Source organism: Anastrepha ludens, chromosome 4 (assembly GCF_028408465.1).
Source record: "Anastrepha ludens isolate Willacy chromosome 4, idAnaLude1.1, whole genome shotgun sequence".
NCBI classification, from domain to species: Eukaryota; Metazoa; Arthropoda; class Insecta; order Diptera; family Tephritidae; genus Anastrepha; species Anastrepha ludens.
In genome coordinates this window covers 73,747,453-73,762,302 of record NC_071500.1, presented here as the reverse complement: position 1 = coordinate 73,762,302, position 14,850 = coordinate 73,747,453, and the positions used below count along the sequence as shown (strand labels likewise).

The 14,850-nt window shown below is 36.2% G+C and overlaps 1 protein-coding gene across 1 annotated transcript; it reads right to left on the bottom strand.

The window, feature by feature from the left end:
- Positions 1–355: 355 nt before the first annotated feature.
- Positions 356–13,990, bottom strand: LOC128859807 (UPF0389 protein CG9231). The gene is made up of 2 exons (XM_054096898.1): positions 13,709–13,990; positions 356–587 (listed from the first exon to the last, which is right to left on the bottom strand). Exons 1-2 carry the CDS (start codon positions 13,894–13,896, stop codon positions 398–400), a joined length of 378 nt encoding a protein of 125 aa, XP_053952873.1. The 5' UTR covers positions 13,897–13,990; the 3' UTR covers positions 356–397.
- Between the last annotated feature and the right edge of the window lie 860 nt (positions 13,991–14,850).

Sequence of the window (14,850 nt, the reverse complement as noted above, 5' to 3'; positions counted from 1 at the left end):
CTTCCAACGCACTAACTCATTAAAAATATGGCGCCAGCAAAGACTTTTTTATGACTTTGTTTATTTTGGACGTCACCATGTATATATAGAATTGATAAAAGCAAATAAATTCAAGTTTGAAATTAAAGCAGTGCTAGAAACCTCCAGTGACTCTCACATAGCCTTATTTATTAAATTTAACCATGGCAGCATGCATTCCATAGAGTATTGATGGATTATAGTAGATACTTAATTATTTCCTTTGTATTCGGGTTGGTATGGAAATCTGCATACATTTTCCATAGTAAAAACACGCTTATTCTTACTCACGTGTTTCATTGGGTTCGGACTCATTTTTCGAATAAGAAAAAGACAGTTAGAGAAATTATTTTTATATTTTTATTTGCTCATTTGAAATTTAAACTTTTTTTGATTCCTCATTATATTTTTTGTGCCAATCCAGATTTTGTTTGACTACAGAATCACCACTTTTAGCAGCTTGCTTTCCACTATATACCATAATACAGCAACCCACTACCGTAAGTGCCATCATTATATTCGACATCCGTATCCGCATTCTGTTGCGACATCGCTCCATGACCTCTTTGCTGCAAGTGAAAATGTTAAAAATTAGAAAAAAGACTATACATACCTATATAAGAGTATGTATTTGTTAATTTTATGGAAGGAAAATGAGTGAATCAATTAGAAAATATCTGTATGAAATAAAAAAAATCTATCCCACCACCACCCAAAAGGTACACGGGATAAGTTGTTATAGAAGAGAGACTTCGTTTCTAAACTCTACCTCTACGATGAACTTTAACGCTGTTGCAGATCGCATCAAGGCATTTGCTCGCTTTATTTTGACGATAAAATTAGCATTTAAAATAATCCTATTTAAAACATATATGCGATGATTTTTTCGTTAACTATTGTAAATTATGAAGGCAAATTCCGGTTTTGTACCACCAAGACAATTTTGCAAAAGTTTGAAAAGATTACGATCGCCAGAAGTCCGAATTGAGGGTTTGGCTCGATACGTGCTCAACACTTGCCGACATAACAGTCAAAGAGGCAGGGCCTTGCATGTGAAACTAAAGGATTTTAGGCTTATAAGCTTAACCTCAAAACTTCAAAATTTTGGAAAAAATGTTTGGAAATAAAAATGTAAGTCCGTGGGTACAACTCTGTACGAATTGTAGAAAAATAGAAATAGCCTTCAAGGAATTTAGATTCGAAGGAGCTTTTTATATCTTGTTACGCTTTTTGGAGTCAATTTCTTAGCGCTAGCAATCATTTTTTCTGAACAGCTGCGCAAATCCTGGATAAACTTGTAAGTTTTTCTCTCCTACAACAATTTCTTAAACAGTAGTATTAGCAGTTGGTATTTAAATTAAAAAAAAATGCAAGTATTTTTGAATATAATATAAATATATAATTGGCGCGTACATCCTTTTTTGGTGGTTGGTTTTTTGTCCTTCTCCTATTTGTGGCGTTCGCCTTGATGTTGTTCCACAAAAGGAGCGATCTACAGTTTCAAGCCGACTCCGAACGGCAGATACTTTTTATGAGGAGCTTTTTCATGGCAGAAATACACTCGGAGGTTTGCCATTGCCTGCCGAGGGGCGACCGCTATTAAAAAAAAAAACTTTTTTTAATTTTGGTGTTTCACCGAGACCGTTCGGCGGCCGTCCTAAGTTTTCTTTGCCTTGCCCCGTCCTCTTTGAATGGCAGTGTTGTCAGCCTTTTCTCTCACGAGGATATCAACCAGCCGTTTAGAAACCGGATATTCCAGGTGCGTGCCCTCAAATCGTAGTCCTTAGTTTGTTTGCAGGGGTCGTCATCAGTATAGGAAGTGCTCATCCGAGGATTTGTTGGTGTTTTCATTGGGGGAATTTTCACGTGGCGGGGCCCAAGCCCAACGCACAACCAGCTATCATGAGATGCGTCGCCTTCTCACGTTGGCTGGCTCCCGAAGGGATATTCGGAAGCTACCCAGAGGATACTTGGACTAATCCCGGAAGTTGTGAGCTGTGAAGATCCGTCCAGCTACTTCCAAGTGAATGGCAATCAGTAACTTTTCCACTTGCGTGGACTTCTACATATGGAACCATCCTTCTCGAGATATTATTTAGTTTTAACATCAGATCGAAATTTACATATTCGGGTATTTTCAGATAACCAAAGAAACTGGACTTATACAATAGAAACATAAGGCTGGATTATTGATTTTAGCATATGCATACAGCAAGTTTGTATTTTGAAACAATATTTATAACGATTAACGTATGCATCTTTTCTATTAAAACTTTATTTTATGTTCAAGGCACTAGGAATTAAACTCCGAAGTATTTATTGGCTGTTAAGTCACAATTCCCATGTATCCTTCGAAAGTATAATATAATAAGCCACTTCTATTTTGTCGAACAGAATTGTACATATCGTTGACTTACTTCAACGGTACGATAATCAAAAAGAAAAAAAAGAATGTGTTAGATAAGTAAGCAGAAATGTCCACAAACTCTTATTTTACGCTTTACAGCGATATCTTTTAAAAGTATGTCATTACTTTAAAATATATCTTTACTTTTACTTGAGTAGGTAGAGTAAATTGAATGCAGTGAAAGCCATGTTGGCTTATAGGATTATGACAATGTACATCAAAACCACAAAGCCCCTGTCGCGAATGTACGTCACGTTAAAAAAATGCCAAATGAACAGAGGGACGATTGAGAACTCGAGCAGCTAATGACCTATAGTTTACTCCAGTTAAAACCACAACGAAGCATGAGCGGCCGTTCCAAAAAAATTTCGTAAGCAACCGTTTAAGTCTATATATAATGCGGGCTACCCAGACAAAAAATCAACAATTAAGTTCATGCCTGCACGATTTGTCTGGCCACACATGAAATATGTCAGCAAGATGGTATCGTCCCTGATGGTACCTACTTCGCTTGAAGAATTTCGGGTACCCAGTCAACTATTTCGGTATAAAAAAATTTAAATAATTCGACTATTGCCTTTCTCGGAAGGCTTCAAATACTGTTTAACGTGCATTGACCGTTTTTCTTGTTGGCCTGAGGCGTTCCAAAAGCGTCTTTATACGGCTGGATATCACACTTCGGCGTAACAGGAAAGTCATTTGCTCGTGGATGGTAGATATGTTGTTAATCTGAAATGTTTGGCATCAAGAAAGTTGCACATTTCCTTTTCCTATATGACGAAAACCTTAAGTTGCTCAGAGAATTCTACGATAGCAAACCCGAGTACACGGAAAGTGTTTTTCTGGAAAAACTAAGGAACACAATAACCAGCCTGAAACCCGTACCAATAGCAAACTAAGCCAAGAACTAAGCAACTGAAAAAGCAGTATGGTGACCCATTCGTAGTCGTGAAACACTTTAGCAAATACCTCGACATGGTAATGGGAAACAAAGCTGCAAGAATAAGCATTGACACGCTAAAATCAGCGCATTTAGTCGAAGCGGATTCATGCCTTACTCCTTTTGCCAAGTTGTGTCAACACTGAAGCTTCTATAGAAGATAATATGATCCACGCCGAGACCAAAAGCAACAAACGAACAAGGTAATGAACGATTTGCGTTTGTGATGCATATAAATGTTTTTTTATAGTGTATCAAAGATGATTTTGTTGATAGTGACAATATTGAAATATGTAGATAGAACCGGATAATGCTTCCGCAATAGGTATTTCAGTATTGGCCTCTGGTGACGCTCCAGCATGCTTGTCCAGCAGGCTTATATGTGTGCGTGTCGGGTGACACTCGAACTTGCTTCGGCTTGTTGTCGGCTTTTGAATGATGAAAATCAAAAATTTTAGATATTAGCGTCAAGCACCCGACACACACACATATAAGCCTGCTGGACAAGCAAGCTGGAGCGTCACCAGAGGCCATATCTCAGCACAATGAGTTAGTTTTTAATGAAGAATCTTTTTGTCTTGCTTAGCCAACAATGGTTGATATTACCAATATTACAAAATACTATTTCACCAAATTCTAAAATGTCTTTTGAATAAGAAACCCTAAACAACCTTTGATTGTTTTATGTTGATTTTTTAAACTTTGAGTATACTTTTTGGAAGGTGGATTGCAAAAGTAATGGAAATAAGTTGGCGGGTGCCGATACGACGCGTTTGTTTGATGACAGGAGATACTTCGTTTTGTTTTCGTTCGCTTTGCTTCTTTATCCAGTTTAAAAAAAAGCAGAACTAACAGGACGGTTGTTAAGGCCAACATAAAAAACTGTGGCTCGCACGATCTTTTCCACAATCTGATTAAAAAAATCGCACGACAGACTGAAAACTCATTTGGAATCAAACGGCTCGGAGACGTCCTTCCAATTCTGAGCGCTGCTGGTATTGAAGAGCGTCATTTTGCACAGCCGTATTATTTTTACGGGGATACCAAATTCAGTCATCGCGGCATGTAGAGAAATCTTTTTCGTTCTGTCGAATGCAGCTTTAAAATCGCAGCTGCAGATTGTCGAAAGATCAAACTATCACTGAAAGTAAAAATCGAGTAATCGGAGTCCAACTATCAACCATTGGACTAGGATCTTCAGACTAAAAAGATTGAAATTTTAATGAAATATTATATATGTTTTACATCCATTTCGTAAGATAAAATAACTAATAACATTAGAAAAGTAAAAAAGCATTATTATAGTGAAAACGAAAAACCTAAACGTCACCCAGAATGGGCTGATAACATTTTTTTCTTGTTGAGAAAAAATATATACTTATATTTGCTTTTAGCAGATTCCAGATACATATTACAAAGGATGTATGCGGATTTATAAATAATGTGTTATTTCACAAATAAGAGAATCATTTTGATTTTATTTCAAAAACTTGCTGCGCGTTTAGCACGTCGGGTAGTAGTGGAATAGACTAAATTAATCGGACTACCGGAGTCAAAAAGAGAAAAAATTATTGTAAAATGCACGTGTCTGATTCGATTTGGATTACTAAAGTACACTTACCCATTGCTTTGCTTTTATCATTTTAACATAGGCATTTTTTATGTCTATGACCCATTTGGTGACAGTTGAAGCGTGAGCTTGGAGGTCACAAGCAGGAACAGACCACAAGTAGGGACTAACTATTGCCTTGGTGTCATACAACGATGTTTATAGCGGTTCAAACGATGAATATATAGTACGCCGATGTTGCTGTGCGTGGTATGACGTCAACTATGAGTCAGCTAATCTTTATCTGCGGCGTTTTAGATTTCATAGGTGCTACCATACTTCTAAATGCTGCAACTGAGGCAGCCTCCAGGCTTTAGATCTCATAGTTACTACCAAAGTAAATATATAAAAATACTTCTAAATACTGCAACTGAAAATATTTGAGGCAGCCTCCAGGTCTATCATGTTTTATAGAACGCAAATTGGAGGGTTGGAAGGTTTGAGTAAGTTGAGAAGAAAAACAGTAACATTTTTGCCGTCCAACACCCCAAACTACATGATACACCTCGAAACCGGATTATTGCCACAATTTTTATACACCCTCCACCAACACATGTGCTTTGTCGCGCGGTGCTTAAGGGGACAGATACCTGTAAAATTTCGAAAAAAAACTTTTTTGAAGTGAAAACTTCTTTAGAATCGTTGGGAGTGATTTGAGACTCGATGAAACGAAAAAGCGACACCAAAAAGAAGAAGAAAAAAGATATACGTATATATACATATGTATGTATAGAAAATGCTTCATTACCAGGCACACAGAAGGATGGCATAAGCAAATTTAAATTTGTGAATTTATATATGTGTGTATATATGCGGATATATGTATATATGTTGTGTGTATGTACATATGTGCCTCGCCACAACAAAACATACGGTAAAATTTCTCAAGAAATCCAGCGCGCATTCATAGGCACAGCGCACATTCATAGGCACAGCATTGCATGTACAGTAGGACGGGTCGATTTAAAAATCGCTCATTGCTCTATGAAAATCGTATTCTAGGGATCAAAATAAGAAACTTTGCCGAAGGAACCATACCTCTAAAACGAATTCTGATGTCCCCCAATTTCAAAATATCACCATTTTTGGCCTTTACATGAAAAAATCAGCTAAATGGCTATGTTTTTTCTTTATTTTTATTTATTTATAATATTATCTATTTTTTCTCTTAAGAAATTTATTTAGTCAGAACATATGTAAATGAATGAATGTGAGTTATAGAAAAGAAACTAAAAAGTTCGACCCATATTGGGGGACATCAGAAATCGTTTTAGAGGTATGGTTCCTTCGGCAAAATTTCTTATTCTGATCTCTAGAATATGATTTTCACAGAGCAATGGGCGATTTTTTTGCCTTCCCACAAATCGACCCGGCCTAATGTACAGTAACCTTGAACTGGCAGCTGCGGTTGTCGAGCATTTAGAAACATATTTACATACATATATGGGTGCAAACATATTTACGGAGCCGCGGGCACTCGACTTGACAAAAATTGAATATTGGCAAATAATTTTACGCGAAATATTCCAATATTGACTATTTTCGAATTGTCGAGAAAATTAGCATATGGGCGGCTCGTTTTATGAATGAAAGTACTTGCTCTTAGAACTATGAGCTCGAATTTATAAATCAATTTTTTGATGATGAGTTTTTGTTGCACAGTACAATAGTTGAAACTGTTCGGCGCCGCCGCGACTGTTCAGCGCTATGGCAACTAGGATGATGGCCGCTACGCCTGCGCCTATTAATGCATTTTGTTCTTGTAATCGCTAGGCATAGAATTTTAGCTTTGGACGACATACGCATTTACAGGAATAAAGTGAGTGGCCTGTGTGTGCGGTTGTATGTAGATGCATATGTGTATATTAATAAGCATTGTATTGCTGGAAGTTCAGAACACAAATATGTATGTACGTACATAGGCTAGGCCATAGTATAGCATACATACATATGTATGTATAAAAAATTCAAACCAAGCGTCCTACGAATGTTTGCGTGTATGTTAGTACGTCTGTGTATTATACGCGTTACGACGCTCATAATAGCAACCGCGTGTGCTGTATTGCGCCCGTATTTTACGATAAAGTTCCAATGATTTTAAGTGGCGATTTTAACGTAAATTTTGCATTGAGCACAGCGGTTCCTTTAATTGATTTTCTCAATACAACATACAATTTAAAAATGTGTAACAATCGAACTGAATCGACAACACGATCAAAAACAACAATTGACGCGGTATTTCAAAGATATGTTGTCAACATCGAAACCAAAGCATTTGTATCATATTTTAGCTATCATAAGCCACTCGTATCATTTGTTGAAATTGAAAACATTGAGGATGAATAACAATAAAATGAAGAAAATAAAATATGAACTTTATAGCAATATTATAATGAACCTATAATTATCCCGCTCCTAATGCTGCTTTCGTCTCATTCTCTCTCAGTTTGTTTTACGGAAGGTTTCACTTCTATCGCGTCTAACCGTTAGACTGGTATTTTTTTTTCATAAAATGTTAATATAATCCTTTATGAATATGTCAAAAAAATTTTAGAACGTAGATTTAAGTATTTCTTATATTATAGATCGTCCACCGTGATGACTCTATTCTTTGCGTTCGAGCGCTGGGAGAGATATAGTTACGTATTCAAACTTTAGATGCGTTTTTCTCAAAACTATATTTTTTGAATTGGCGTACACGATAACCCGAAAAGTTATTGACCGATTACTTTCTATGTGTTTCAAGTTTTCGAAGATTTACCGAAAAAAAATATTTTTCCGAAACAAAAATAGTAGGAAAATTCGGCCAAAATTCATTTTATTCCGCGAATTTTGTTTCCATTTATTGTTAATTCATATAGAAATTATGACATTAATAAATAAAAAAAATTTTGGTTTTTTGTATTCAGGTCACTGACGCCGATGCTACAATGCCCGCCCACTGAGAAGACCCGCTGCGACCTTCCTGGAAGAATTGAGTGTACATCCACCATTTTAAATGATTAAAATAAAAAAAAATGTAAATTATTTTAATGTATAAATAAACTGTATGCCAATTTTGAAAAAAATATATTGACTTCTTCATTTTAAATAATTATAATAAAACTCAGCGAAAATATGGCCGTTTACAGGTATCTGTCTCCTTAAGCCTGCCAACACCAAGGCTTCCTCGAACAACGATCAGATTAAGTAAAAGAATGGGAGGAGTGTTGACATAACGCCATTATCAGAATTTTTCTTCGGCTTATATAATGGAGTTCATGCCTACCCTACTAAATAATATATATATTTATATATATAATATATTTTATTCACTCAAAGAGCTTCTGTTACAAACTCACACGAACTTTACCGCGACTTCAATGTACCTTATTTTAATTATGATTTCTCTGTTCATGCCATCAGTCTAATTTTTCGCGCAAGAGGTGGCCTCATCAAAGTTAACGCAAGAACTTTTAAAAATACTTTTTCCGTGATCTGCTCAGTTAGGAACCTTTGTCGAAGCCGAAAGCATATATCACTTGTTTTGCGTTTGCCCAATTTACAAAAACATCCGTGCACTTTATTTTGTTGAAAAAGTTTTAGATTTAGCGAAAGTGATAACCCTCTTAGGGGGACGCAACTATTATGCGTTATTCAAATGTATGTATATCTGATACTATTAAATACAGGGACTTTATTGTAAATGAATTTTCTTAAATTGGCTAGCACATTTTTGTCATAATTGTTTTTATTTATTTTTGTTCTACCTATTCTGAAGTATTATATCATATTCACCGTATTATATGTAAATACTATAAAATAAATAAAATACTACTACTACTACTGACTCATTGACTTACCCACCCCTTCTTTTAATTCAATGTTGAAATAGAAAAATAGTTAGATTTTGAAACGAAAAAGCAATTATTTGAAAAGAAAAATAATAATAATAATATCGCCAAGCACTCATGTTCAGAGTTTACACCATTCAATATTGCAGCACGCACGGTTTCCATGGATATTGACGTGGCTGCTCGAACCAAAGATTGTTTGGCACTCTCCAAATTTCTATGAGGTCTTCGACAGGCTATGTTCTCCATTCTGACCAGAAACTGTAGTCCAATGGACTCATATTTTTTATCCACTGCTGGGTGGTTTTTGCCTTAAGGACTGGGGCGGAATCTTGCTGGAAGATCCAACGCTCTCCATTGAAGAGAGTACTCCTCAACTGCTTCACCACGCCTTCTAAGACATTCTCCTGGTACACTTTTGTCTCTGTCTTAACCTCCTTTTCGCAGATATGAAGAAATGTAACGCCTTTTCAAGGCACTCCCCTTTAAACCATTACGGAGGCTGGATGGTGGCCACGCTGACACTTGGAAAAACATTTTTTGCGTATTTAGAAGTTTTAGTGAAAAAGGTTCTCATCTATGAAAAGAATATGTTCATGACCGTTGACCGAAGACGCTTGTATCGGTGGAGTCTAATTTTCTACAAGCGCGTTTTCAAAAGATGACTTGTTGAGCGACGGGAGGCTCTCATGTGGAGAACATCTCTAATTAGTCTTGACTTAGATCTGGTCGATACATTAATTTCCCTGGATATGAATTTGTAAGGGGATTTCTGCAAAATTCTTTCTCGCACGGCTTTTATGTATGCACTGGTTTAACCACGCGAGAAATTCGATTTCTTCTTCGGCGGCGGAACGTAAAGAACGATAAATGTTGTTCCATTGCTCGTGCATGCCGGATTGTTGGTGGTTCTCTCTGAGAGTAGGAGTGAGAGTCGAATGGCGAATCTTCTGGCTGTCTGTTGCGATTGCAGCTTTCCGATGTCGAACATTCTTCGTGTAGTTAAATGTACGTTTTTTGCTGCAACAAGGTTGGGCCCTCGGATCGTGCGTACATCTAAAACACTACAAGCTTGTCTTCCATCTATCGCAACCTGATCGATCTGGTTTCTCGTTTTGCGATCAAGAGACAGCCACGTACCTTAGTCGATCAGCCTCTGTCCGTTACCGGATGTTTCGTTGTGCATGCTGGATTTTCAGACTGTGGTTCAGATTCGACCAAATATTCTGTCCTTGCCCACCGTGTCATTGAAGTCACGAAAGGGGGAAATTTACGCTGCTTTAAAAACATTCAGTGAGCTCGAAATCCGTCTGGATGACGTCGGCTATTTTCAAGCAATGGTTTCATGAGTCATTTGTTCCTGTTCCACAGGTTAATATTCCTATTAAGTTTTGTCCGATTTTTAAGGTTAACTGGTGGTTTTTTAAGGTTACATGGTTTTTAAAGGAGAAAGCCTTACCAATTAAAGCTCTCCTCCTAATCGACAAAGCTCCTTCCCACCCAAATGAACTGACATCGGAGAATGAACAAATTTCGGCAATGTTTATGCCACCAAACGTTACTCCCCTCATTTAACCGATGGATCAGAATGCAATAAAAATCACTACAGAAACAGCCTTCTAGCTTCAATAACAGCTACAAAATCTGATTTGCTCGAGTCGTTGAAAAAAATTTTCTTAAAAACAGCTATAAATCTTTTGGATGCGGCTTGGTTTCGTGTTGGTGAAGCAACATTAGCTAAGTGCTGGAACAGTATTCTAAATTTTGCGGTAAACAATGACGATCCCGAAGATAATGTTCCGTTGGCGGTTTTAACAGAAAAATGGGAAGTGAACTTCGCACCTTGATGAGCAATACCGTCGATCTCCTTAATAGTTTAAATCCTGAGGTTCGTTCGTGTTCGCAGATATGCTCAAAGATATGTATGTGGGTTATTGAAAAAAATTTCAGATTAAATTCACGTTACCAGCCATTCATGAATGGAACGAAGATGTCGACGAGGGTAATGCAGATGACGATCATCAACAAGAGGACGAATCCGATGATGACAGCGTATCAGAGCAACTGGAGAAAATTAAGCCGACTGAAGCAGTTGAAATTTTCAACAAGCGTTAATATGGGCTGGTCATGAAGACGTCGATCAAAATGATATGAGTGTGCTAAGACGGTTAATGGAGAAAGCTGTGCTTTAAGTTTTAGAAAAACAGAAAATACAAAAAAAAAGGAGACTGATTTTTTTAAATAATATGTAAAGAAAACAAGAATAAAATGTGAATCTAAATGTAAAAAAATATATTTACTTAGTATTTTTGGGCATTCCAAAACGTGAACCTTTTGTTAACCTGAACTGCCTTGGTTTGAATTAGTTCACGTTATCGAGCGTGCGCTGTATTATTATTATTGCAGTATTTTTACGTGGAACGATCCTCCAATTACTTAGTGATCATTGATCACATTAGCGTATAGTGGATGTCTTCCTAGACTTTAAGAGAGCATTCGAAACAATCGACAGAAACATTCTAATAAAAAAAAATGACAAAATACGGAAAACAAGGAGTTCAACGAAAATGGTTCGAAAGCGACTTAAGCAACAGAAAGCAGTGTACAAGGATATCGAATTGGATGTCTGACCAGAAATCCATTGCGTTGGAGTACCTCAAGGAGCGGTGCTGGGAACACTTCTATTCTTTCCATTTTATTATACATCAATGATGTGGAAAAAGGTTTACGTGGAGTCGAGATCTGCCAATTTGCTGATGACACTATATTGTATACAAACAACAGGTAGTTCAACGCACGAATACATTGGAAGAATAAACACTAATTTAAAAAACATAGACAAGTACATGGTGGGCCAAATAAAACCTACTAATGTTAAACACAAATAACTTTTGCAATAATCATTTATTTTGGTTAATGGTTTTTATACATTGAATATATTTTATGGAAATTATGTATGAAATATTACATCAGACAAATGTTCACCATTTTTCTCGATACAAAGATTGCAACTGATGTTGGTGTGTTACCCTTGGATTTTCAGAGCCCCACAATCTACAGTTTTGTTTGTTGACATAACTATTTAAACAATTGATCGTTGACAAGAATAGAAAAACTCGATCATTTAAACGCGTTATGTTGTACTGTAGGGTTCCATAATAAATTTACAACAATTCAATTATAACCTACAAAAAGAGAAAAATAAATATGTCAAAAAATAAAAAAGTTATTTGTGCTTAACATTAGTAGGTCTTATTTGGCCCACCCTGTATTTGAAAATTTACAAGTTGAAACTTAATGTTTGCAAACTAAGACTATCATAATAAATGGAAATTCAAATGAAGATGTAATCATAGATAATAAAACAATAGAAAAAGTTGATGAAATTAAGTACTTAGGGATAGTTATAGATAGAAATCTGAATTATGAAAGCCAAAGAACACTGGTGAAATTGCCAAGAAGACTGGTTTTTTTTTCGTAGAATAAGAAAAATATTCTCAATTGATAGCACTTTAAAATTATGTAATGTGATCATCAAGCCGCATTTTATTATTATTGAGTATTGCTCTACAATTTTGTTCCTAGGTTCAACAGAAATGTGAAATAGGCTGCAAAATTTACAAATTAAAGTTATGCGATTACGCCTTGTTCATCGCTCGATTTTGTATTCAAAATTTTCACTTTTTATGAAAATATTATTTTATCGCGATTTTTTTGGTCCAAATTTTGGCTGGGCTTTCCATTGCTACCACGATATATTTGCTTATGTCTAAGTGCGTGAATCGAATTCAAAAATTATAACACAAATGTAGTCACTATATTAGCCTTTCGATTTATAGTTCTTTTTCTAAATTACCATTAAGAACTAGTAGCAATATTTAAGCCATTTAGCCCAAATTTTCGCCAGCGGCACTCATAACTTCTACGATATAACAACATTTTTATAAGTGCTATGAATTATAAAACCTAAGTTAAATGCTGGCTGGGTTGACGACTGCTGTATACACTTCTCTTCAACTTTATTTCAGTACAAACTGCAAATACGGTCGGCAAAAACCTAATTTGTAAACTTCTCCTGGGGGTTTTATAGGGACCCTAGGAGGTTGGGACTTTCACAATTATAATGGTGTGACCTTTCTCTCTAATAGGCGTAGTGGGTGGTGCCACGCCCCCCCATCCTCTGCACCCCATTCAAATATATCGTAGTAGTATTTTTGAAAATAATGAATAATCGAAGGCAAAAAGTTAATTTAAATCTTTTAAAATCTAGAAAAGTTCTATCGAAACTCATTGGCTGGGGTTTTTCGGTTTCGCTTTATTGTTTTCTCACTATCGCTCCTTTGACTGTTCGTTTCGCACATTTATTTTTCACGGTATTACAAAGTTTAGAAGAACATTTGTAATAATAAAATTTTAATAAAATTCGTAGTATTATTGAGTAAATAGATTTAAATCAAATCTTGAATTAATAAAGAGTGTTTATAAGTAAATATGGTTACTTTCCCGTGTATGTATTTAAATAAAATAAGCGTTTGTAATTGGGTATTTCATCAAGCTTATGCAAAAATTAAGCATTTTTAACGTCAAATATAGCTTCTAGTTCTTAATGGTACTTTAGAAAAACTACTATAAATCTAAAGGCTATAATAGTGACCACATTTGTGTTGTAATTTTTAAATTCCATCCACGCACTTATATACATTAGATGCAAATTTATCGTGGTAGCAATGGAAAGCCAACCCAAATTAAAAAAATTAATACCGTTATGAATTGAAAATAGCAAGTTAAATAAATTACAACTACTGGGCCGAACATAAAAAACTATCAGACTCCAGAGAATGCCGTTTTCAGATTTAAGTTGGGATACACGCCATATTTTCTTGAGGAAAGAAAACACTTACCTCACATACGGCGGAATTTCATCAACAGTTTTGTACTTTCCACTCCATACCAAGAACCGTTTTTCAAGGTTGTTTGGGGCATACCCATGAATTGGTTTACCAGTCTCCTGTCCAAACGATCTTCGGAGTCTAAACTCTCCAATGGAGTACTTTGTTCCTTTTACAATTGAATCAAGTACTCCAAACATCTTCGTATCGCAATTAAAATTAAATTACTTTAGTTATAAAACCTTTGCTCCTTTGCACGTAACCCAACTAGTGAAAAATCAACCCATGTAAATTTTAGTATATACTCGATACTTTTGTTTTATAATCGAGTATCGACACGTTTTCCACAATGGCTATTCACAGATGAGAGAAATTGGAAGGTTTCGAGTACGTGAATTACTAGTCCGCTCTCTGTGGGGTGGACCAAATGGTAGCATATGTTGAATTGCGGGGACCGTAACCGCAAGGCTTAGTACCATTCTCCAAATATGAAACACTAAATGGAAGCAAAAGTAATGCAATGGCAAAACCCCAAGCGTATTTCTTCAATGAAAAAGCTCCTCATAAAAAACTATCAGCTTAAAATTGTAGGTCCATCATTTGCAGAGCCACAACAAAACACACGTTACAAATAGGAGGAAAGAAGAGGCTGCAGCCGCGCCATAGGTGTCAGTGTGGACTCTATAATGTGACATTTGTTGAGTAGGGCTATCTCTTCACAGGATGCGTAGATAGTCTCTATCTTCAGGTGGAGCAAGGATTTTTTTATACATTTCGACAATGTCGCCACAGAGACCAATATGATATCGTCTGAAGTTGAGCAATTACGATGTTAAATCACGCTAGACTGTAGGACAAACTGCAAATAAGTCGTTAAGGGCTACTCCAGGGGTTGATTTGGCGGATTAAATGTGTTTAATAACCATCATAATTTCTAGATCTAGCAGCTCACATCTTCCAGCGAGTTCTGTTGTAGCAGCAGCTTACTAGCAACCTGTCGTCTTCTTCTAAATTATATAGCGGTAGACCCAGAAAACGTGCACTGTCTCGCTATCTGCTGTCGCCATCAAAACTAATTCAATTTTTGTTTTGGCCTCGCGTTCGTTATTGTTGCTAGAACGTTCGGGATACTTCGCGGTTATAACAGTGCCATT

Bases quoted from the DNA above. Each gene is read 5' to 3' on its own strand.
- LOC128859807 (XM_054096898.1), bottom strand. From the start codon at position 13,896: ATGTTTGGAGTACTTGATTCAATTGTAAAAGGAACAAAGTACTCCATT. The intron at 588-13,708 runs GTAAGTGTTTTC...TTTCACTTGCAG, and splicing joins GAAATTCCGCCGTATGTGAG to CAAAGAGGTCATGGAGCGAT.